This window comes from Pogona vitticeps, chromosome 3, assembly GCF_051106095.1.
Source record: "Pogona vitticeps strain Pit_001003342236 chromosome 3, PviZW2.1, whole genome shotgun sequence".
In the NCBI taxonomy this organism is placed as follows: domain Eukaryota; kingdom Metazoa; phylum Chordata; class Lepidosauria; order Squamata; family Agamidae; genus Pogona; species Pogona vitticeps.
Genome location: NC_135785.1, coordinates 165,363,912 through 165,386,759, shown reverse-complemented (window position 1 = coordinate 165,386,759; position 22,848 = coordinate 165,363,912). Strand labels below are relative to the sequence as shown.

At 37.8% G+C, this 22,848-nt stretch overlaps 1 protein-coding gene and 1 long non-coding RNA gene across 4 annotated transcripts in view; both read left to right on the top strand.

Moving 5' to 3' along the window:
• The window catches only part of ANKRD10 (ankyrin repeat domain 10), a 42,710-nt gene that overhangs the window by 1,364 nt on the left and 18,498 nt on the right, over window positions 1-22,848 (top strand). For all 3 annotated transcript variants that reach the window (XM_020794319.3, XM_020794320.3, XM_078391428.1), the window contains exons 2-3: window positions 8,565-8,717; window positions 9,164-9,255. In XM_020794319.3, the coding sequence (XP_020649978.3) occupies window positions 8,565-8,717; window positions 9,164-9,255 (245 nt within the window). The remainder of the gene's footprint in view (window positions 1-8,564; window positions 8,718-9,163; window positions 9,256-22,848) is intronic.
• Window positions 21,025-21,653, top strand: LOC144588489 (uncharacterized). The gene is made up of 2 exons (XR_013544077.1): window positions 21,025-21,163; window positions 21,569-21,653. It is a non-coding gene; the product is annotated as an uncharacterized LOC144588489 (long non-coding RNA).

The window sequence follows — 22,848 nt, the reverse complement described above, 5'->3', positions numbered from 1 at the left end:
CATTTACAGGAGTTGTCATTTTCAGGACTCCAGCCATACTGGACAGGCAGCTTTCTGCTTCTGTTTGAGGGCCTGTACGTTACATTTATTTATTTATTTTATTTGTACCCCGCCTATCTGGTCAATACGACCACTCTAGGCGGCTTCCAAACAGGTAAAAATACAAAAACATATACATATAGCAAAATAAAAATATCCAGCAATAAGCAATAAACAATAAGCAGATTGTTTAGATTAATAGGATAAATAAATTCTAATTCTATATTACTTATTTAAAATATTTTTAGCCGACCTTTCTCCATAAAAGGACCCCAGGTGGGTTATATCTTTAAAAGACATAGGTAAAAATAATAAATTATTCAGATATTTAAAAGACTTAAAAACACAGTAAATTAAAATGTTAAATGAAACAGATTACAAATACAGTATACTGATCATCTTGATTTTTAAACCCCATTTAGATAGTAACTAAGGGAAGGCTTCCTTGCAGAGAAAAGTCTTCACCTTCTTATGGAAGAACAGCAAAGATGAGGCCAGCTTGGCCTCCCATAGGAGGGAGTTCCAGGATCTGGGAGCAGAAACACTCTTCTATGTCCCCACTAAAGGTTCCTATGAGGGTGGTGGGACCAAGAGCAAGGCCTTCCTTGATGATCTTAAGACCCAGGCTTATAAAGGGGAGATAGTCTTTAAAATAGCTTGAACTCAAACTGTTTGGGGCATCATATCCTGTTTCCCCGAAAATAAGACCTATCCTGAAAATAAGCCCTAGTATGATTTTTCAGGATGCTCGTAATATAAGCCCTACCCTAATGCATTTTTGGAGCAAAAATTAATATAAGACCCTGTCTTATTTTCAGGGAAACACGGTAGATCTATATACCATATGCATGACTCAGTTGACCCTACAGTTATGTATAAGTAATCGTATGTACAGTGGGGTCTCGATTTACGAACTTAATCCGTATTGGAAGGTGGTTCTTAGGTAGAAAAGTTCTTAGGTTGAATCTGCATTTCCCATAGGAATGCATGGAAAACCATTTAATCTGTATCTGCTCTTTTCTGTCTATAGAAACTAATGGGAAGCTGCTATTCCGCCTTCTGCCACTAGAGGGGGATATTTTTCTTTTTTCCCCTTAGGTTCAGGAAACGAGGAAGGCCGGGAACAGTTTGCAAAGCACTTTAGAAATCTTTTTTTTTTCAACGAAGCCAATTTTAAATCATGTTTTAAAGCATGTTGTGCTGATTTTTTCAGCACAAAGACACACAGGCAGGCTTTTTAGGTGCTGAGCAAGCCTCCCGAAGCCTCTTCAGAGCCAGCCCATCAGCTGATAGGCGGGGAGAGGAGGGTGCAGGAGGGGGGGAGCACAAAATAGCTGCCAGGCTCCCTTCTGGGTGTCGGCTTTTAGCTGTTTCCTGCTCTTTTTCCTGCTCTTTGGGGGCTACCAAGGCCTGGTAAGTGACTTTCTTTTATTTATTTTTAAGTTTCTGACCCTTTTTTCCCCTCCAGAAGCCTCTAAGGGGAGGGAGGGGGCACTTTTTTTTCCTGTACGTAACTCGAGGGAAGTTCGTATGTCGAGTCCTTATTTCCCCTATAGGGTGGGTTCGTAAGTTGAATTGTTCGCAAGTAAGGTCGTTCGTAAGTCGAGACCCCACTGTATAGGATTTTTAAAATTGAGAGAGTTTTCAAAATTGTGAAAGAAGCATTAACCTAGTTAGTACAGGACAGTGATAGTCTATGTTTTGGGGTTTTGTGCTGTTCTCTAGCAGTTTTGATACATACACCGTCTGCTATGGTGTAAATGACCTATAACCACATTTTCTCGAGCATGGAGCAACGTATAATATATTTTTGAAGACTGGGTTGTATTTGACCTATTTTCTCTCCTCCCCAAGCAACAAAATATTCTGTCACCCCATCAGATAGGGTTTTTTCGAGAAGTAGATTCCATGTACACCTTAACTAAACACTTAGACACATGGCAGTGCTTTGTGAACCACCTGAGTATAGAGATAGCAATGCCTGCTAGATGCCTGTTTTCTCTTCTGCACTTTGCATTGTTCAGCCTTTGCAGTACTCATGGGATTAGGTGGTGCTGATCTTGAATTCATTGCTAAACAGTCTCCCACCTGTTTCCCTTTCAAATATTTTTGTTTTTCACTTTGTTCCAAAAGCGCTAAAAGTTTTTGTTTGACATTTTTACTTCTGAACTTCTGCAAGATGGCATACATACAAGATGGGCAGGATATAACTCAAATAAATAAATAAGTCAGATGCAATCTGATGGCATATAACAAACGATTTCACAGAAGGTAAGTGGTTTAAGTATCTGGCTATAGAGCCAGCGGCTCAGAGTTCAATTCCCCACTGAGCCTTCTGAGAGAGAAGCCAACCTGTGTTCTCACGGGCAAGGTGTTTGGTGGTCCCAGAGCACCCTCAGAAGAAGGGAAGGATAAAGCACTTCTTAGCCCCAACGGCTAAAGAGTTACCATAAGTCAAAATGAACTTGACAGCACACTAGTATTATTATTAGTGATGGCAAAGTTTGGAAGAGAAAGTTCTGTTTCTTTTGCTATTGACTGAATGGTATTCAGAACATATGATATAAAAACCATAGGATGATAGAGTTGGCAGGGGCCTATAAAGCCAATACTTTGGCCATCTCATGAGAAGAGAAGATCCCCCTGGAAAAGACCCTGATGTTGGGAAAGTGTGAGGGCAAGAGAAGGGGACGACAGAGGACAAGATGACTGGACAGGGTCATCCAAGCTACCAACGTGCATTTGACCCAACTCCAGGAGGCAGTGGAAGACAGGAGGGCCTGGCGTGCTCTGGTCCATGGGGTCACGAAGAGTGGGACATGACTTTTAACAACTAAACAACAAAACAAAGCCATTGAGCCCAACACTGTGCTCAATTCAGAAATCCAAATGGGAACTGGAAGAATGAAAAAAAATGAGGTAAGATGAGTTTGTTCCTGACAAATCTGTGTTGGCTTCTAGTTATTACATTGTTTCTGAGGTGCTTGCGTGATGACCACATTAAAACCTGCTCCCGAATTTTTCCTGGGTTTGATGTCTGCCTGATTCGTTTAGTTCCCCGTTTTTGAGGATAGGAACAATGTTAGCCCTCCTCAAGTCGTCTGGCACTTTACCCTTTCATCATGATTTCAAGAAAATAAGACAATGGTTGTGATCACGGAACAAAGGAAAGGGTAATTGCCTTGGAGAGAGAGAACAAAGGACTCGACAGCGGATGGATGTCCGAACCAGAACCAGCGGAGCCTCCTGGCAACACCTCGAGGGCTCTTTTTATTGACTTAGCATGATGACACAGTATGTTGTGAGAGAGACAGATAAGATACTAGTTACCTAATTGTAACCAGGATTGGCTAAAATGACCCTTTGATCTTACGCTCTACCTCTAAGCGAAAGGGCAGAAGGGGCGGTTATCCCACCTGCTGGCAGCTGCCACTTCCTGCCAGAAGTGTATGCACATCTTACCCTTTGTCCATACCCGGACATGCTAATAATAGGTGACTGAAATGCAACAGTAGGAAACAGAAGAAAACCAAACCTTGGAGAGTTTGGCCTAGGAGAGAGACATGAAACAGAATAAATGATGCACAGAATTCTGTGAAGGCAACAGCCTGTTAATTGCAAATACGTGCTTCAGGTTACTAAACAGATGACTGTGCACCTGGACATCACCGGATGACTAATACAGAAATCAAATGGACTACAGAACTGGAAGCAGGAGATGGAAAAGCTGTATTTTCTCTGCCAGAATAAGACCAGGAGCATATTGTGGTCCTGATCACGAATGGATAATATCAAAATTTACAAAAAGCTGAAAAAAGAAAACTGGTTGGGGGAGGACGGGGTCCGTGTGCAGGGAAGGCAGGGCACCCCCTCATGCTTGCTCGCATGCGCAAAGGGGCAGGGGGCACTCGTGCACAGGCACACATGTATGAAGGGGCAGGGGGCACTCGTGCACATGCGCAAAGGGGCAGGGGGCACTTGCACACACGCGTGAAGCAGCTGTGCAGGGGGAGTGCATGCGGGAGGGGGACATGTCTTCTTAGGCCAGGCCATGGACTGGGGGTTGGGGACCCCTGATTTAGACAAAGTTTCTAATGAATTTAAAGTACACACAAAGAATAAATTTGCATTACTGTGAACCAGAAGAACTTTGGATGGAAATCAAAGACAATTTTCAGGGGGAAATGCAAAGGACAATTCTGTTAGTCAAAACAAAAGCAAAGCTCTTTTGGTGGCCATCACTTTACCTGCTCCAGTTCTGCAGCATCGTTGCTCAGGTGCAGCTTCTCAGGCCTTCCCTCCAGCTAATATCTGATCTTCCTTTTTATTTTTCCTTTATTTATTTCTTATTCTGTCTTTGTATTGCATCTGTTATTATATGATATATGTAATATTTGTGTTATTTTCCTGTTTTATGTTATATTGGAAGCCGCCTAGAGTGGTCTTATAGACCAGATGGGTGGGGTACATATCAAAATCAAAATACTCTCATTTGCTGTTTCTGGTATGTCGTCAAAGTTTAGTTTTTACAAAGAATTGTTCTGATGACAGACAGGCCTCTGCAAGGGTTTGGCAACAGTAGATTACAGAGAAATATTCAATTTTACAGGAAAAGAATTAGAATTCTTATATCTTACCAAGATGTTTTTTTAATTAAAAGTACATTTTAATGTTCTGAAAGAGCTTTCTGTAAAATGAATATATTGAGATGGGGGGAAAATACAGTAATTTGTCCTAGGAACTCTGAGGAATATAAATGCTTTGGCAGAATCTAATGTTGTGTGGGTAGGTTTGTCTCTTCTCTGTGCCCCAACACACTCAGGAAACTCCCTATTTCAAAGATGGCAAGCCTTTTGCTCTAGATGTTATGGACATCAACTCCCAGAATCCCTAGCCTGTATTGTCAATGTGAAAGAACTGTGGGAGTTGCCGTCAAAAAATACAGAGTGCCAGAGGTTCAGAACCCCTCCCCTAAGCCCTAGGAACTAGATTTTGAGGATGTACAGAAGGAAGGAAAATTGACCTTTTTACTTTTCAAAACAGTTCTGTTTTGGAGGACTTAAATTAGAGGTGGCTATTCCAATTTCACTCCATCTTTTCTGTGTATCTTCACATCATCAGTTAGGATAAGCAAGTACAAACAGACTTCTAAACTGACAAAACATGCCAGATTTCTGCCTTTCAACTTTTGCAGTTCTTGTTTCTTTTCTCTGACTTTTGTAATGTAGTTCATCTCTCACTGTGTTACTTTCTGCAGCCTTACCAAATAAACAAACAAAACAGGATGTAATTATGTCAGAGGCAGTAGTGTAAAGTGACTTTTGCTGTGAGGAACTATAAAATAAAAATATTTCCAATCCCATTAGGAAACATGTTAATTATAATAATAGGCAACAATGCTATCATTTCAGAGCAAAAGTGCAAAGTTGATATGTTGAAGCATAGGAGATTGCAAGTGAAATTCTCATTTTGTTTGTTAAATGGAAATGGAAAACTGCATTTTGTTATCTGGAAATGTTTAAATGGATTTTATAAAGGTCATGCAATTTTTTCATATTTACATTTTAATACAAGCGTATTGAAGCCAAGTCCACAGTTGTAATCTCTAAAAATGAACTTGTAACCATGTATCAGTTGCAGAACTGACCACAGTTTTTCTATTAAAAGACAAAGTGACATAGGGTTGAGGATCTGCTAGTACCCTGAACAGAAACTCTTCCACTCAGGAAGTGAGAATTGTAATACTGTATTTCATTTTGAAGTACTACTTGAATATAATATTATTAAACTCATATTTTGACCAGGGACTTTGTATTGCAAATTCCAGGCCATTGCTTGATGAGATGCCTTGTGGTATTGTGCAGTAAAGAGCTCATATAGATGACCTTGCACAATCTGACATATTCATATCCTGTGACTTTTATGCCTCTGAAATGATTTCTAAAATACTGTGTATTTAACAACAACTGTTGGCAAAGAACTTTCAGATGTTACAAATTGCAGAATATCTTCAAGTATTTGACCCAACTTGGCTTTTAGTACTCATGAAAAGGATCTAGGCCCGGTGGTAGTCGGCAAGCTAAACCTGAGTCAACAGAGTAATACAGTAGCAACCAAAATTTTAAATTAAATGTGGTACTTAATTATATCAGCAAACGTATAGTGTCCAGATTTAGAGATGGGGGCTTCGTATTCATATCTCTAGTTCAGATCAAGAAAGATAATAACACGTCTCCACTTTGCTTTAGTCAGACCTCACTTGCCATATGTATCAAGTTCTGGGCACTGCAGTTTAAGAATATCAACAAGCTTTGTGAAGAACAGTTGATGGAGGTGGACATATTTACCATCTAGAAAAGAAGGCTAAGAAGTAATGTGATAAGCCACATTTGCAGTTGAGGAGCTATCACACAGAAGATGAAGCAAGCTTGTCTTTTATAGCTGCAGAGGAGAGTGGCCTGAAGTAATGGGCTCAGATTATGGGAGAGGAGATTTTACCTAACATTAAGAAGAACTTTTTGTCAGTAAGAACTGTTCTACAGCTAAATGGACTGTTTAAAGGATGATATGTTTCCTTTATTGGAGGTTAAACAGAGGTTAGATAGCTACCTTCCAACTTTGTATTTGCTATTTTGGCAGAGGCTGGGCTTGGTAGCTCTTGGAGTATCTTCCATCGTTGTTCTGTGATTCCCCCCCCCCCCCCCCGGAATGAACTGGGGTGTTCTTGCAACCATGTGGCAAGGCCATTGCAATATGTAGTAGGAATATTTTTATGTATGGTAATGTACAACTTTAGAGAATGATAATTCCTTTGTAGAGAGACAAAAGCAGCATTGATATCTTTTTGAACAGGCATCACGTTTGAGACTGCTTCCAACTCTCTCCTTAAATGTGCATTGCACATTTTTAAAATAAAGCATGTATACTTTTGAGGCTATGTCTATTGAGTACATTCCACTAGTCAGAGTAGGTCTTGTGAGTACATGTCTGATAATGATCTAAGAACTCCTTTTTTTACCAAAATGGTTCCTTACTGGTTCAAAGCCTCCTCAGCACTCCGCTGCCTCCACCGTGGCCGGGGGCGAGCGGTCAAGCGCCCCGCCAGCTCAAGCCTTCCAGCGCTCCACTGCCTCTGCCGGGGGTGAACAGCCACGCTCCCGGCCAGCTCAAGCCTCCCGGCCCTCCACTGCCGGGGGCGAGTGGCCAGGGGGTGAGCGGCCAATCGCCTGACCCCCCTGGGCCTCCCGGCGCTGGGTGACTGCTGCCTCCGAACGCAGGAAAGCCTGGTAGACCGGGCCTACGAGGAAAGAGCTTCCCCTGGTAGGCCCGGTCTGCCCCCCCAGGAAAGCCTGAAGGCACCGATCGTGGTGGCGGGGGAACCCCATGAGGTCTCCGATGGCGGTGCGGGACCCTAGGAGGTCTCCCAGGGCTTCCCCGCCACCATCAGAGACCTGATGCCACAGCAATCGGACCCCCAGAAGGCCTCCAGAGACATCTGAAGGCGACGATCATGGTGGCGGGAGACCCCCAGCAGGTGGAGCTCTTCACCACCAACGGTTTGAATGGAACGAAGAAAGGCAGGGGAAATTTGAATTTCCTGCCCTTTTCCCCTGCCTTTTTTCATTTGCAAGTTGAGGCTCTGTTCACAAGTTGAAGCAACATTTTGCGAACGGAGCCGTTCGTACCTTGAAACGTTCGCAAGTGGAGACGTTCATAAGTTGAGGTACCACTGTACATGTTTGTGCTAACTAGGTTGTCAGTTATGTTGTTTTTTTGTTAAAGCAATACATGCTTAATTGGTAGTAATTTTGGTGTGATAAAAAAAGTGAAATACTTAATCCTCACTCCCTCTTGGGGAATTTTGTTATTCCCAGTGAACTCTAGGAAGTATGACTTGTTCTGTTTCCAATTAGTTAATGAAAATCAGGACCAAAGTATCAGTTGATGTCATGCTGTATTAATTAATTACAGCTTTCAGAAATCAGACAAAACAAGAGAATAGTTAATTCAGAAGTGAGGCTCCTCGCCTCTGGAACAACCTTCCCCCGGACATTCGCGTGGCCCCCTCGCTGGGTATTTTTAAAAAGCAATTAAAGACAATGATGTTTCGGCAGGCCTTCCCCCCCCCCTTAGCTAATCCTGATTTTCCTTTTTTCTTTTTCTTAGTGCATAATTTCATGGTTGGAAGTTTTCTTCTTTGTAAATTCGTTTTTAGTTATTGTTGTACCCCTGTTGTGAGCCGCCTAGAGTGGTCTATTGACTAGATAGGCGGGATATAAATGAAATAAATAAATAAATAAGAATAGTGGTTTATTCAGCTTTTCATACTATGTTGTTTGCAGGACCTGACATGTCTGAGGCTTGTTCTTGATATGGCAAAGTATGGTTTAATCTTTATGTCTGGACTAGGTCACTGGGTGGCATTATAATAAATACCAACAGATGCCAACATTTCTGGCTGATTTGTATAATAGTGATAAACTAACTGAATATATTCCCTTCCCTCCCCTTTTCTTTTTTCAAAGCTGGACTGTTTAATGCAGCTAGTGAGAGCAGGAGCAGCTGTGAATGCCTGTACAACACGATTTGCACAAACACCAGCCCACATTGCTGCTTTTGGAGGACATCCTCAGTGCCTCATCTGGTTAATTCAATCAGGAGCCAACATAAACAAGCAGGTATTGATGTTGTGCTTGTCTTCTATAAATCTTATGGTACAATTACTAAACCACTTTTATTGTAATCAAAGTTCAATGCTCTTAGTCCTGCCCCTACTGTCTCAGGATCTTTTTGCCTTACCTCTTCATAGCTGATGTGAAGCAGTGCACTGGCCTAGCATAGAAAAAGGGAGAACAGGTGCAGATTCACATCAGTCAACATTCTGTCTAGCTAGCAACCCTTTCCCACTCTGCCAAAATTACCTGAGAGTTGGTTGTGATCAGCATCTTTCCTGGGTTGGCCAAATGATTACTTACAGGGTTCCCATTGTGATTATCTGTCTTTGCTAACTGGTAGTATTTATCACTATTCATTTATTTATTTTATTTATTTATTGTCTTCAGTATAAGAATTATTAATTGAAATCAAAAGTGTTTGATATTAAACTGCCATTTCTCTCCCTCAGGATTATGTTGGTGAAACTCCTATTCACAAAGCAGCTCGGTCTGGTAGTATGGAATCCATAAGTGCCCTTGTGGCTCATGGAGCTCAAATAGAGTAAGTAAGCTCTGGAGGTATTTTTGGTAGTTGTGTGTCTAGTTAACTAACATAGAACAGCAACTTCAAGTATTAACTAAGAAAAAAAAGCAACAGTGTGCAGTTTTCTAAGAGAATTTCAGTTAGACATGTTGAATTAAGCTAGGCACTATATTAACATATTTTCTAACTTTACACATTCACAGTGCAATCATATGCATGATTAGTCAGAAATAAGCTCCATTGTATTTACTCCCATGTAGGAATGTATAAGATTAAAGCCTAAAGTGGTGTCATTCTTTATGATACATGAACCACTATATGTATCTAAAATTAATGTTAATACAATTAATTCTACTTTGTAGAATATTCTGTTTTTTAATATTATATATCTGTCTTTAATATATGACAGATTATCCAGTCAGTAGTCAGAATAGAATTTAAGGCATGCATGTCTAGTAGTTTTTAGCAGATCTGTTCTATTCTTGTTCTTTAACTTTTTTCTTTAAAGGTATTATGTGTCACAAAACATTCAGAACATCTTATAAACAATGACAACAAACCACATGGGAAAATTGGATGCCTTATTCACTAGAACTGTTGAGTATAAGCTGTGTAGCTTATCATAATATATGTGGCATAGCACTTTTCTCTTGTAAGAAGTTTTATTATATAAATAGAGTTTATATCTTAATCTGAATATAGTCTATATATTAGTTCAGTGCAATAAGTTACTGTTTGTTTAACCCTTTGGTTTCCATTTAATGAATTGTCCAGTATTGAAACTCAACAGAGAGATACCTTAATCTATATATCTTTTTGAAATAGTTCAACAAATGGTCTTGCCAAAAATATACATATCTCAGATTCTCATAAAATCTTTGTACTTGGTAAATGCGAGTCTTACCTGATGTTTGGTAAGTTCTTTCTTAACCTTCATCTGTGCCCTATAAAACCTGAAATGTTCTGTAGATGTTTTCAAAAATATGGATGCCTAAAATGAAACTGCATCTCCTTTGGGGAACAAAGATTATCTTAATTTGTAACCTCATCATCAGTCTGAACTACCAGAAGAATAAATTACTTGAAGGGCAAATAACTTGAAGTAAGACTTTGAATGAAATGGAGTGTAATTGTTTTGGGCTTATGTAAAAACTGTGTTGAAGCAACCATTGTTAAATCTTTGGCAAATATTGCTAAATTTTTCTTCTCAATACTTTCAGATATCACATATTGAATTGATGCTTTGGGAGTGCTCATTATTTGTACCATCTCAATTAGCTTTTCTGTGGCTTTCTTCTTTGTTGAGTCTCATTTATAACTACATTTTAAGAGGAGAGTTAGAGTGATTCTGGATGATGAGGTAATTATGTCCCCTCTCTTTGGCTTTCAATAGTCATGTTGGATTCCAGTTAAACAATTATTGTGGTTCTCTTTTCCATATTTTTGTGAGTACATTAAAGCCTATGAAAAATTGGTCTGAAGATAGGAAAATTCCTTCATCACAATATCTAAAGGTGTGCAGTGGTGCTCATGCTGGTTTTTCCAGCTTGTTGCAACCAACCATTCTACACAGATGACTTCCATATGTGACTGTCCAATTACAAATTTCTGGTGGAGAGACAACTTTGTATACTGTTGCTATTGAATTCAACAAGGAGGAGTAGAAATGGACAGAGAATTATAGTACATTAAGGGGAATATTGAGACATGGGGGAGCAGATCAGCTTAGGTGACAGAGAAAGGAGAGATTGTGGCACAGGGTTATAAGGAAATAAAATCCAAGAGATTCTTGAGATAAAAAGAAGGAAAACTGTCAGTTCGGGGTACATAGGGAGTACCAATCAAGCAGAGGGAAGAAAAGTAACTGTATGTGTCCATGCACACCCTTTTAGCTGAGTGACAAAAAGGGAAAGAAAGCTTGTTTCCTTTCTGTTTTATTTTGTGACTCCGCCCCCTGTGCACTGGGTTCCATCCTAACCAAAATCTAATGCGTTAGGTGTATGGAAAAGGAAGAGAGCTGCGCGAAGAGAAGCAGAGTTGTGTGCGTGCACGCATCCAGCTTAGTGGGAACCTTGGATGTGGATTATTCTGACAGTGTCTTGTTATCATGAATGCTGGCCATCAAGAGGAATGTCTGAAGAGGAAAAGGAAAGCTTCAGTATTGCAGGTGTGGGCAACTTGTGGCCTGTCGATACTGTTGGATTTGTAATCAGTGGTGAGGTGTGATGGTAGTTTTGGTCCAACAACAGCTGAAGAGCTACAAGTTGTTCATGTCTAAACTATTTATTATAAATTGACTTTTTAAATGGTTTTAAAATCCTGAACACATACCCTTATTTTTTTTTACCTCATTTGCTCTAAAGGTTCATATGCAGTTTGTGAATTTTGACCACTTGGATCATTGCAGTCTGGATTTACTGTAATTTAGGATATGATCATACCCAACTGCTGATCTTGGAATCACTTGACTAAAACAAATTAAGTTTGTTAAACTTCAGCTATATCTGTATTACATGGACATACCTACAATTAAATTGCTTCAAAAATGTGATATCTGAAAATATTTAAACTTTTAATTCTAATTCTAATTTCCAAATCTAGGTGCTTAAAAAAAAGAGTATTCTCATCAGTCGTACATGTGGTAGTTTGCAATTTAGGCATCCATTTTGAAAACTCAAGCTCAAGTAGCATTTGGACAAGATAGTAAGCAATCATGTATGGCGGAAAAAGTTATTTGCCAATATTAAGGCTATGCTCACATGCTATTTCCCCTTAATTAGCTTGTTTTTTTGTAATTGAAAAGTATTGCAGAAGGATTTAGAGGAATTTCTTTAAAGGCAGTGTAAAGGTCTGGATACCATGTGACATCAGTTTTATCCTTTCAGTTAGTTTGATTTTGGCTTTCTCTGGGGACTGGTATTATAATAAGTTTATTGTAATAAATACAGTAAAACACTTTTCCAGCATCCTCATAGAATTATTACATAGGCTGGAATATAAATCTGGAATACTGGGAACATGGGTAAATAAAATAGGGGTAACTTTTGTGCACTCTCTGCTCCTCAGGTATATATGTCTAAAACTTCAGTGCCATTTTCATGGTGAGAAATCTTGCCATGTTAATTAAATGAGCATATCATTGACATTTTGTAATTGAAATACTAAAATATAAACATTTCACTTCCTATAAATTTGACATAGTGCTACAAATATTTGGATCAGATTAATATGAATTATATGGCCTTTAGCATCTGGTTAACATGTTTAAACTTTCAATCTATTCCTGAAAAAAGAAAGATCTGGCAACTCTGGAAAGTAAGAGGATTAAAGGTAACTGAAACCAAGATTCTGTGCTGCTTTCCCTAATATGAAGTCAGATTTCTGAGTTGTGTTAGATTTAATAGAAATCTATTCCAAATGTACCCCAGTGAAAATTACTTTGATATGTTTGTGGTATTTACCTTCTCATTTTAGCTGGAGCATATTCTGTGCACAGTATGACTAACAGACATAATCATGGTTGCTCCATTAACTTTGTTTCAGTGTTCATGGACATGTGAATAGGGGAAGCAGGTCCCAATGTCCTCATATCAGTAAAAGGTTTGAGGTGTAACTTTTTAATGTGGATACATTTTTTAAAAAATCATCCATATTACTGAATCATGATGAAAAATTAGAATTGCATAATGAGAATTATCTGTTAACTTTGCACATATACAGATTCTGGTGCCATGTTTTCTTTTTGCCAATAGTTTATAAACTCAATCTTATTTTTACTAATGTGTTAATAGTCAAGTGATAGCATAGTACTAAAGGAAAAAAAGTACCGCATCTTGCTTTCTGTCTCTTGCAGATTTACAAGCGTTTGATATCATACTCAAGGTGCAGCCATATTTTTGTAATACTTCCATGTTCAGACATCCATGGATAGCTGTTATCTGAGCAGATTGTTTTAGAGTTGTAGGAGTTTGTCATATTTGATTGATGGGGAATTTTTTAATCAAAGACCAGTGGAATCATATGTTTTTGCAGCAACATTAACTTATGAGAAATAAAAAGCATCATCTCAAAATATTGGGAATACTAAGAGATCTTGATAGCAAAAAAATTAGAAAGACATAAGCATTTAAATTGCTGGGTGCTCATAAATATTCTAGGGCAACTTGCATCTCACTTTTCCTTGCTAGGATAAATGGCTTTGAAGACCTTGGAAGACATTGGATCAATGCCTGCTAAACCTGGCTTATGTTAACCAATGTTTAAGTTTAAGTATACAGTTATGATAATAGTACATAATGGTTCAAAACTGTTTTCTGCTTCATTTTTTTCCATCTAGTGCTATCTCTTTGGTGCATTAGTCTCAAGAAGGAGATCATTACTAATTTGTCATGGACATTTCATCAAACACTGTTCTTCTGAATTCTTCTTTTTGGATAACATAGTGATTATCCCTTTAACATCGGTATCTACAAATAGTTAGATTCTTCTGTGTGGGCCTTTTTATTATTATGCCAGGCTTTCTTGTACAAGGCACTCTGCAGAATTAAGCAACAAGAAATTCTTCAGCATTGTGGATTTAAGGTTTCATCTTATAACATATCTGCTGTGGAAGACCACTTAATGTCCCATCTCTAAATTTAAAGGTGAACATTGCAAAACCAATTTCTTATATTTCTGCAGTTTAATTTGTATGCCACAGAACCAAATCGAGTCAATTTCAAGATTTATAAAATAAGAGTGACAGTTCAGTCTTCTTGAATGTTATAACAGTATATTTTGGGAAAAGATAGGAACTGTAGAAATAATAATGAATTCTGCAGATAGGGACTGTCTTCTGATCACTAAAGACAACCAGCTTACATCAGGTATTCTATAGAGCTTGATTTTTTACATTGTTATGCATCTAATTATGAAAACATTTCAGCATGGAATCCTGAGTGTACTTATCATAGAACATAGAAAATTCATATATATATATATAGCTCCTTAAAGATGTTTTAGTCAACCTCATGAATCACCACAGCTAAATAGAACTGTGGTACTTGGTCATTACAGAATAAAAATACTTTATCTTTGGAAAAATGTTGAACAGCTTTTGAATTATTTATATAACATAAGTACAGACTTAGGCTTACAATTGATTCCTTAAAGGAAGAGAGATAGTGGTATATGCTTTCAGTAATTACAAACTGCAGTCCTATCTGGTTTGATTCTTTTTCTTTCAAAAGTTAATTCTTTTCCTCACTTACAACAGACCATTGGCATACTTATAAAACATAACTCATGAGTAAAAATGAACTTCAGGATCTGTCCTTCTAGTGAGCACGCAGGGTTGATATCCTTCAGAATTGATAGGTTTGTTCTCCTTGCAGTCCAGGGGACTCTCAAGAGCCTCCTGCAGCACCACAATTCAAAAGCATCAATTCTTTGGCGGTGAGCTTTCTTAATTCCGGTTTGGGATTCCTCCACTCTGGCCTTTCGCATGATATATTCTGTTGTTGTTGTTGTTGTTGTTTAGTCATGACCGCTTGGATCAGAGCACGCCAGGCCAATCTGTCTTCCACTGCCTCCCGGAGCTGGGCCAAATTCATGTTGGTGGCTTCAATGACACTGTCCAACCATCTCATCCTCTGTCGTCCCCTTCTCCTCTTGCCCTTACACTTTCTCAACATCAGGGTCTTTTCCAGAGAGTCTTCTCATGAGATGGCCAAAGTACTGGAGCCTCAGCTTCAGGATCTGTCCTTCCAGTGAACACTCAGGGTTGATTTCCTTCAAAATGGATAGGTTTGTTCTCCTTGCAGTCCAGGGGACTCTCAAGAGTCTCCTCCAGAACCACAGTTCAAAAGCATCAATTCTTTGGCGGTCAGCTTTCTTTATGGTCCAGCTCTCACTTCCGTACATCACTACAGGATATATTCTGTATATAACTTAAATAAGCCGGGGGACAATATACAGCCTTGTCGTACTCCTTTCCCAATTTTGAACCAATCAGTTGTTCCATATCCAGTTTTAACTGTTGCTTCTTGTCCCACGTAGTATAGGTTTCTCAGGAGATGGATAAGGTGGTCAGGCACTCCCATTTCTTTCAGGACTTGCCATAGTTTGCTGTGGTCCACACAGTCAAAGGCTTTTACATAGTCAATGAAGCAGAAGTAGATGTTTTTCTGGAACTCTCTGGCTTTCTCCATAATCCAGCACACGTTAGCATTTTGGTCTCGAGTTCCTCTGCCCCTTCGAAATCTAGCTTGTACTTCTGGGAGTTCTCGGTCCACATACTGCTGAAGCCTACCTTGTAGGATTTTGAGCATAACCTTGCTAGAGTGTGAAAGGAGTGCAATTGTACAGTACTTGGAGCATTCTTTGGCACTGCCCTTCTTTGGGATTGGGATGTAGACTGATCTTTTCCAATCCTCTGGCCACTGTTGAGTTTTGCAAACTTGCTGGCATATTGAATGGTGCATAAACTTTAGTTATTATGATGTTGAAAGGTCTACCTTGGATTCGTATTGAAATCATTCTATCATGTTTGAGATTATATCCCATTACAGCTTTTCCCACTCTTTTGTTTACTATGAGGGCTACTCCATTCCTTCTATGGCAGTGATGGTGAACCTATGGCCTGCGTGCCACAACTGGCACACGAAGCCCTTCTGGCACGCAAGTGAGCGGCCTACCCACCCACCCTTGTGGAAACAAACCTTTTGAAGTGGTTGCAACTGGGATTCCCCCTTTCTCTTCCTGTCCGTCCCCATGATTCCCCCTTTAACTTCCTGTCCGTCCCCACGATTCCCCCTGAAACTGTCACTTCCTGTTCCAGTTCTGGTCGTCTGGGCGGCACGGCAGCCACTGGTTTCTTCCCCACCCCCTCATTTTGGGCACTTGAGCCGAAAAAGATTTGTCTCCACTGTTCTATGGGATTCCTGCCCACAATAGTTGATTTAATAATCATCTGAATTGAATTCATCCATTCCTGTCCATTTTAGTTCAGACGCCCAGGATGTCAATATTTATTCTTGCCATCTTCTGTTTGACCACCTCCAGCTTCCTAAGGTTCATTGATCTTACATTCAAGGTTCCTATGCAGTATTTTTCTTCATAGCATCGGACTTTCCTTTCACTTCCAGACATGTCCATAGCTGAGCATCCTTTTGGCTTTGGCCCAACCACTTCATTAGCTCTGGAGCTACTTGTACTTGTCCTCCGCTCTTCCTCAGTAACATGTTGGACACGTTCCGACCTGAGGGGCCCATCTTCCAGCATCATATCTTTTAGCCTTTTGTTTCTGTTCATGGGGTGTTCTTGGCAAAGATACTGGAGTGGCTTGCCAATTCCTACTCCAGGTGGATTGCATTTAATCGGAACTCTCCACTATGACCTGTCCGTTTTGGGTGTCCCTGCACGGTATAGCCCATAACTTCTCTGAGTTACTCAAGCCCCTTTGCACATAGCAGTGTATAATTTTTATCTGATAGATATATAAAGCAGACATTTTGACAGGATATTTTGGAACTGTTCAATACCCACATCTTTTGCTCTAAATTCACCTACTGAAAATTGAGAGGTGACTTTTTTTAAAAAAATGCAGCTCTCTAGTTTCATCAGCTGTCTGTTTAGTAGATAAATGTTCTTTTTTTGAAAACTGATTTTTATTACCACAAGAACTTTGGTAATCTTCATCTGTGAGTTTTCTGGGGAAGAAGGGGTAACAGTTTTTCATGATTAATTTTTTTAAAGTGCTGAGATGACACATTTGCATCTTGCCCATTCTCCAAGGAAATCAGCCCCACATGTACTCCATCTTTTCCTTGCATCTTGTAAGAAAGCTTAGTTGAGTTAAGAAATTGAAGTAAACCCAAGGGCAATTGGTATGTTTCATCACAATGAGGCATAAGATATTAGGTCAGATAAATCTTTGGACAGATGTGTTCAGCATCCACTGATACTTTTAATGAATAACAGTTGAAATTAGACATAATGAGCTGGGAAAGACTTTTATGTGTGTGGAATTTATTTAGGAGTATTATTGAAGACTGTTAAATGTCATACACAGCTACTGTTTTTTTTGAAAGCTGCATTTTAGCTGCTGCAGACATATCTGCACATTTTAAATAACACTGTAGGGAAATATATACATTAATAGGCATAGATTTAAGCATAGTCCCAACATTGATTTATAAAAGAATATGAAATCAGAACACATACACAAAGTCCAGAATCTTATTGTTGATTTACGCCAGCATAAGTGTAGTTGCATAAATCACAGCAGCAAATTGCTGCTATTTATCAGATTGTGACTAACATCATAGTCATGTGCTAGTCATGCAAATTAGAGCAAGACTAAAACTATAATAGACAGCTTGTTAATTAGCAGCTATTTGCTGCTGCAATTTACTCAAATTATATTTCAAATGGTGTAAAGCTGTCCAAAAGCTTCTTTCCATTGTTGTAAAAAAAGTCTTAAATAAGAGTAGGCTTTAGTAGTAATCATGACAACAATCATAGATCCATTCTTGCATCTCTATTTGCATTTTGTTGGTCATATTATTTACATAAAGTTTGATTATTGCACTATAGGATGTACTCTTATCTGTAATTACATCTAATTATTTGGATTAGTAAAAATTGTCAGAAATATTATTAATCCCATGCTAAAAAATGAAAAACTGATTTAAAATTACTGAAATAATATAAAGGCTAAACTTATTGCACTTTTTCTTTTTATATCCACTCATATCTTCTTCATGGAAAAGTAACAGGTGATAACAATTCTCACAAAAGATTTCATATCCCAAACCAATTTGTTCTTTGTAGATTACCAACATTGTCCTGTCTTACAAATTCTGTTTAATTTTGCCAGTATTTGCTGCCATGGATATAATGATCTATAATTTATTATCTCTAATTAATAAAAAATCAATATTACTCTTCTTTTTCAAACCTACGTATACTTACATCCCCGTTCAATTTCGCTTATCTTTAAATAGCTAGATGCAGATGTGGATCCAGTACATATTGACCTTTTAATAGCTTCTATTTTTCTTATCCTCTACTCATCCCCCACTTAGGAAGATATGGAACCAGTAGAGGTTTTTTGATTTTACATTTCAATTAATTGTTCTAATTTTACAGAAATTAATTTATGAAGAGGAGGTCCCAAATGCAGCACCTTTGCCCCTCAAGCAGCTCCACATTTTTTGAAGGAAAAAAACCTGGGGACTCATAAAGTCTACTTATCTATGAGAAATGGGATAGAATTTTGTCATGTTCTAGTGGTCCTCTCAACCTTGAACATTTTTAATGTAAGATAATGTCAACTAGAGGGCATATATATAAAATAAAAACAGGGTAGAAATAAAATAAAATAATATTTTCATGTAACTTGAATTTGCTCCTAATTCATTCCCTATTTCTAGTGTGGTATTTTCACATGTGTTACGTATTGTCTTAAACCCTAAGTCTGAGTATGGTTTCTGAAAAACAGCAAGGAGGAAAACTTAATGGAAACATAATAGTTAGTAGTCAGGTCAAAACAGTTCCAAATTCAATGCCAAACAATGAGTTTCAGCCTCATTGTTTATATTACTGAGATTCGGGAATTTCAGCCTTCCTTTTATATATTATTTTGCCATTCTAACAATGCTGTTCATGCAATAAATTTTCATCAAATGAAGTTGTTCAAATCTCTTTTAACTTTAAAGCACTCCCCCCAGTCCAGGATAAAACTTAGCACACTGAATACTAGATATATTATTCTGCTCATTTTATTGTAGATATTCTTAGACATTAACTAGCAAGCAAGCATTTGCTGTATCCTTAAGTTGTTTTTAATTTGTTAATGAAAGGAAAACCAACTAAATGTCATATGCATCTAAAGGATAGATTCTTCTAGAATATTTTTACATCCCCTCTTGATCAATATTCTTGTATTCTGATTTGCTTAAATTAAATTTGTCTGCGTTCTTTACTATGTACGTTTGTGATGGATAAAATTTCTAGAGTTGATTGGAAAAAAATTAATTCCATACAATAAAATATTCAGCTAATGCTGTTTTATAACATTGCCAATCTGGTCTAAACTAGAAATCCACTTTATTATGTATTCATAACAAAGGTTTAATAAATTACCAAATAATCTACCTCAGGGAGCATTCATATCTCATCCCAGTTCCAAAAAGGTACAGCGTTCCATTAATCATTGAATTTTCTACAGAATCAGTAGTTAACTTCCAGCTTTAGTCATACTTAGATCTGTTGAAATAAATTAAAGTAGTTAAGGGGTCTACTGCATATTAGATTTGTTTTCTGCATGCAGTCAGAGTTATAGTGAAGAAAACATGTCAACTTGTATTAAAATATTCCATTTTATACTAATATGTTCAGAGAAAAGAAAACAAAAACAGGGTGTCTCTTAAAAACAAACTAAGAGCTAGGCATATCATACTGTTTTACTAGAGCTTCTTAATATGAATTTCTAGAAGTAAGGAAAGTTCTCCTGTTGTGAAAATTGTAGATCTGTTACAAAATATAAGTTCATACCAGTGTGAGAAGAAACCATGGCACCATGTATGTATGTGAAGTAGATTTCTGCAACAATTTGTTTCAGAGTTTACAAGTAATAGCAAGATCATTTTGTTGTGCTTTCTGTTTTGGATGCCAAAGGGTTAAAGTTTTCAGTTTAGTGTCCTTAAAATTTTGCTTGATAGCCTTAGGTAGGTGTCTGAGGATTATGGAACAGTCTTTCTTAACTTCAGGGGTAATGTAGCAAGAGTTTTATTCTTTAATCCCATGTATTAGCTACTTTTTAAATGAAGGAATAGTTATTTTATTTTTACAAGCAATTTACCAAATTTTAAAGTAACAGAAGTCATGAATTGACAATTTGTTTCTAGTACATATCATGTTTACATTTCAGAGAACTGACAGACTTACATTGAGCTTCAGGATGAAAATCCGTGCTTGAGAGTCCGTGCTTGAGTCAGGCGCGCTGTCTCATTGTTAAGGTGGTCACATGATGATGGCTTAATGATAATGAATTATGTGCTACTGCACGTTATGTATGTTAATATAACTTAAGTTTAAGTCTTAATGTTGCCTGCAAATATGTGATCCCTTATGATGTAAGTTTCCTGTTTTATGCACCATTGCCCGTTTTTTTAAATCAAAAGAGAAGATTCTGAAACTATAAAAACTACACATGTCAATGTTTTACAGCTACGTAATACGAATTGACTTGATTTTTTCAAGTAATCCTAGAAAGGGGGAGCATTCCATATAGAAACTGCTGAAACTGCCACAGGTGCTTCTCCGAAAACCTTACAGTTGTGGCATTGAATGTTCAGTATCGCTTCCTTTCTGCACACAAGGCATACTGTTGAGGTATTTGTTGCGGTGATTGGTTTTAATGCTAATCTAGGAATTCAGATATAGAATATATAGATTTGCATGCTTTTCCTTACCCTAATTTCAGTATTTTATTTTTAATTTGTAAACTAACAATATATTAAGTTTGAGTGCTTTTAAAATGGGGCATATTACGTTAAGGCCTAGGTTTTTATTTTCTTGATTGTCTCATGGCATTGATGAGGAAACAGTTCAGCTGTAGATACAGTGACAATTGCACTAATTGTTCTACGGGGTTGTTAATATAAATGTACCCTTATTTTAAAAGGAAGAGCTTCTTTAATTAGTCCTATGTTTTGTTCAAAGTATGTGACATTATAAGTGGATGATACCTTCAGTTTTTCAGCGGAGCCATCTGAGAGGAGTAGCAGTCTCCCGTTTTCTTCACCACATAAAAAAAATCACAGCAAAGAGAATACTAGATCCAAGTATCCAATATTTAGCTGACTCCACAGAAAAAAATTGAAAAAGTAGACTTCCATATTTTTTTTGCAGAATGCCTTACTGAAATTTACATTACCCCAAGGTAATTTTGAATTTTGAAATGGATACTTTTTAAAATGAACATGTTTTGCTCTAAGTTTTTCAGAATAATTCATTTCACTTTACTGGAAATACCTTGAAATGTTTGTTATCTGATCACACACAGAATGAATTTTCTTTAACACCAGGTTACTGAAAGGAAGCAATAGTTGCATTTATCTGGCAGAGAACAGTCTTATAACAGTTAAGGTTACTAATATGAAGGCTGACATCGCATTTAGGATCAGATTCAGTTCCAGATGTGGTCAAGGAATATTTGCTTCATGACTTCAGTGGTACTGAGTTCTGCTAATTACTCTATTATCTGAGAACATTGCAAGAATTATGTTCTTAAAGATTGTATGCTACATCACTGCCATCCTTTAATAGCTGGTTTATAATATTGTAGCAGTCTCAGTGAATCATGGCCTTAGAATGGATGTCATGGTGACATAGCTAAATGGGAACTCAAAACAGAAGAAGAGTGAAATCCACAGATGAGAAGACTTCTGTTCAAGACTAAGCATAGGAATGAAGACTCTGAGAAGAGCACACCGAGGAGGAACATGGATGAGGCAGAGGGGGAGAAGTCTACTATGAATTTTATCCTTAGTACGACAAACAAAGGTATAAATATGCATCGCTATTACAGATCAGAAAATAGAGCATTTAATGCAGATAGATGAGGTTTAGTCATGTGTAGTTAGTGCCTTGAGACACAGTCATTTTTATTATTATCTCTCCTTAACTTTCTTCATTTGCAACATGCAATTCCCATTTCTCTGACCCTATACCCTTATCACTTCTGAACTCTGGTCTTGCTGTATTTATTCAGTAAGGTCTGGAATGTACTTCATGCCACCTTAATGTTAAGAGTTCTTCAATTTGCCATCTCAAGAAAACAGTTCTAAAATTCCACAAATTGGTCTATTATATCAACAGTCAGCAGTAGTAGGTAGTGGTAATGGCATGTTTAGGAAGACGTTCCTTGCGCACTTGCAGTGACTTCTTTAGTAAGATCATGTACAGCTATATTTTGTGTATCATTTACTTCCATAATGGACTCATTGCTGCATTTGCATTTCTACTTTTGGAATACTTCCTATAGTAGGCATCAGAGTTAATAGGGCTTTCTTAAAATTATCTCTTGAGCCATTTTTTAAAAATTAAAATATTGTACATACAAAACCTGCTTTAAGGATTCTTGATCTTGGTCAACAAATGCTAGTGCCTTAAGAAGGCCCTATTGCGGTCTGTGTTACTTATTCTACTTGGACTTTATAAAAATCTAATCTGGTATATAATGGGCTTAAATGAGAATAATTGCATTCAAGCATTTTTCAAACTGATTACATGAGATGCAACACTTAATTTTTCTTTTCATAAACCAGCATTATGAGTCCTGGCAAGTCTCAAGAGTTGCTATACTAAGCTAATATTCTACATCTTTTACACAAGATAGATGAGTATAATGGTGTGGATGTATTTACTACTTTCAGGGGCTTTGTTAAAATTATAAATTGAATGAATAGCATATTCTTAATACATAGCATTCCTTTTCTTCCTTCACTTGTCATCTCTTTCTTTTGGGTAGCCTTAAAATAAAAACTGTCCCTAGTCTTGTCTGGCAGAAGGTAGACAGTTATTCTTGAGGGGTCTCTTGTTTATTCTTTTCTTGAGATTCCCTTT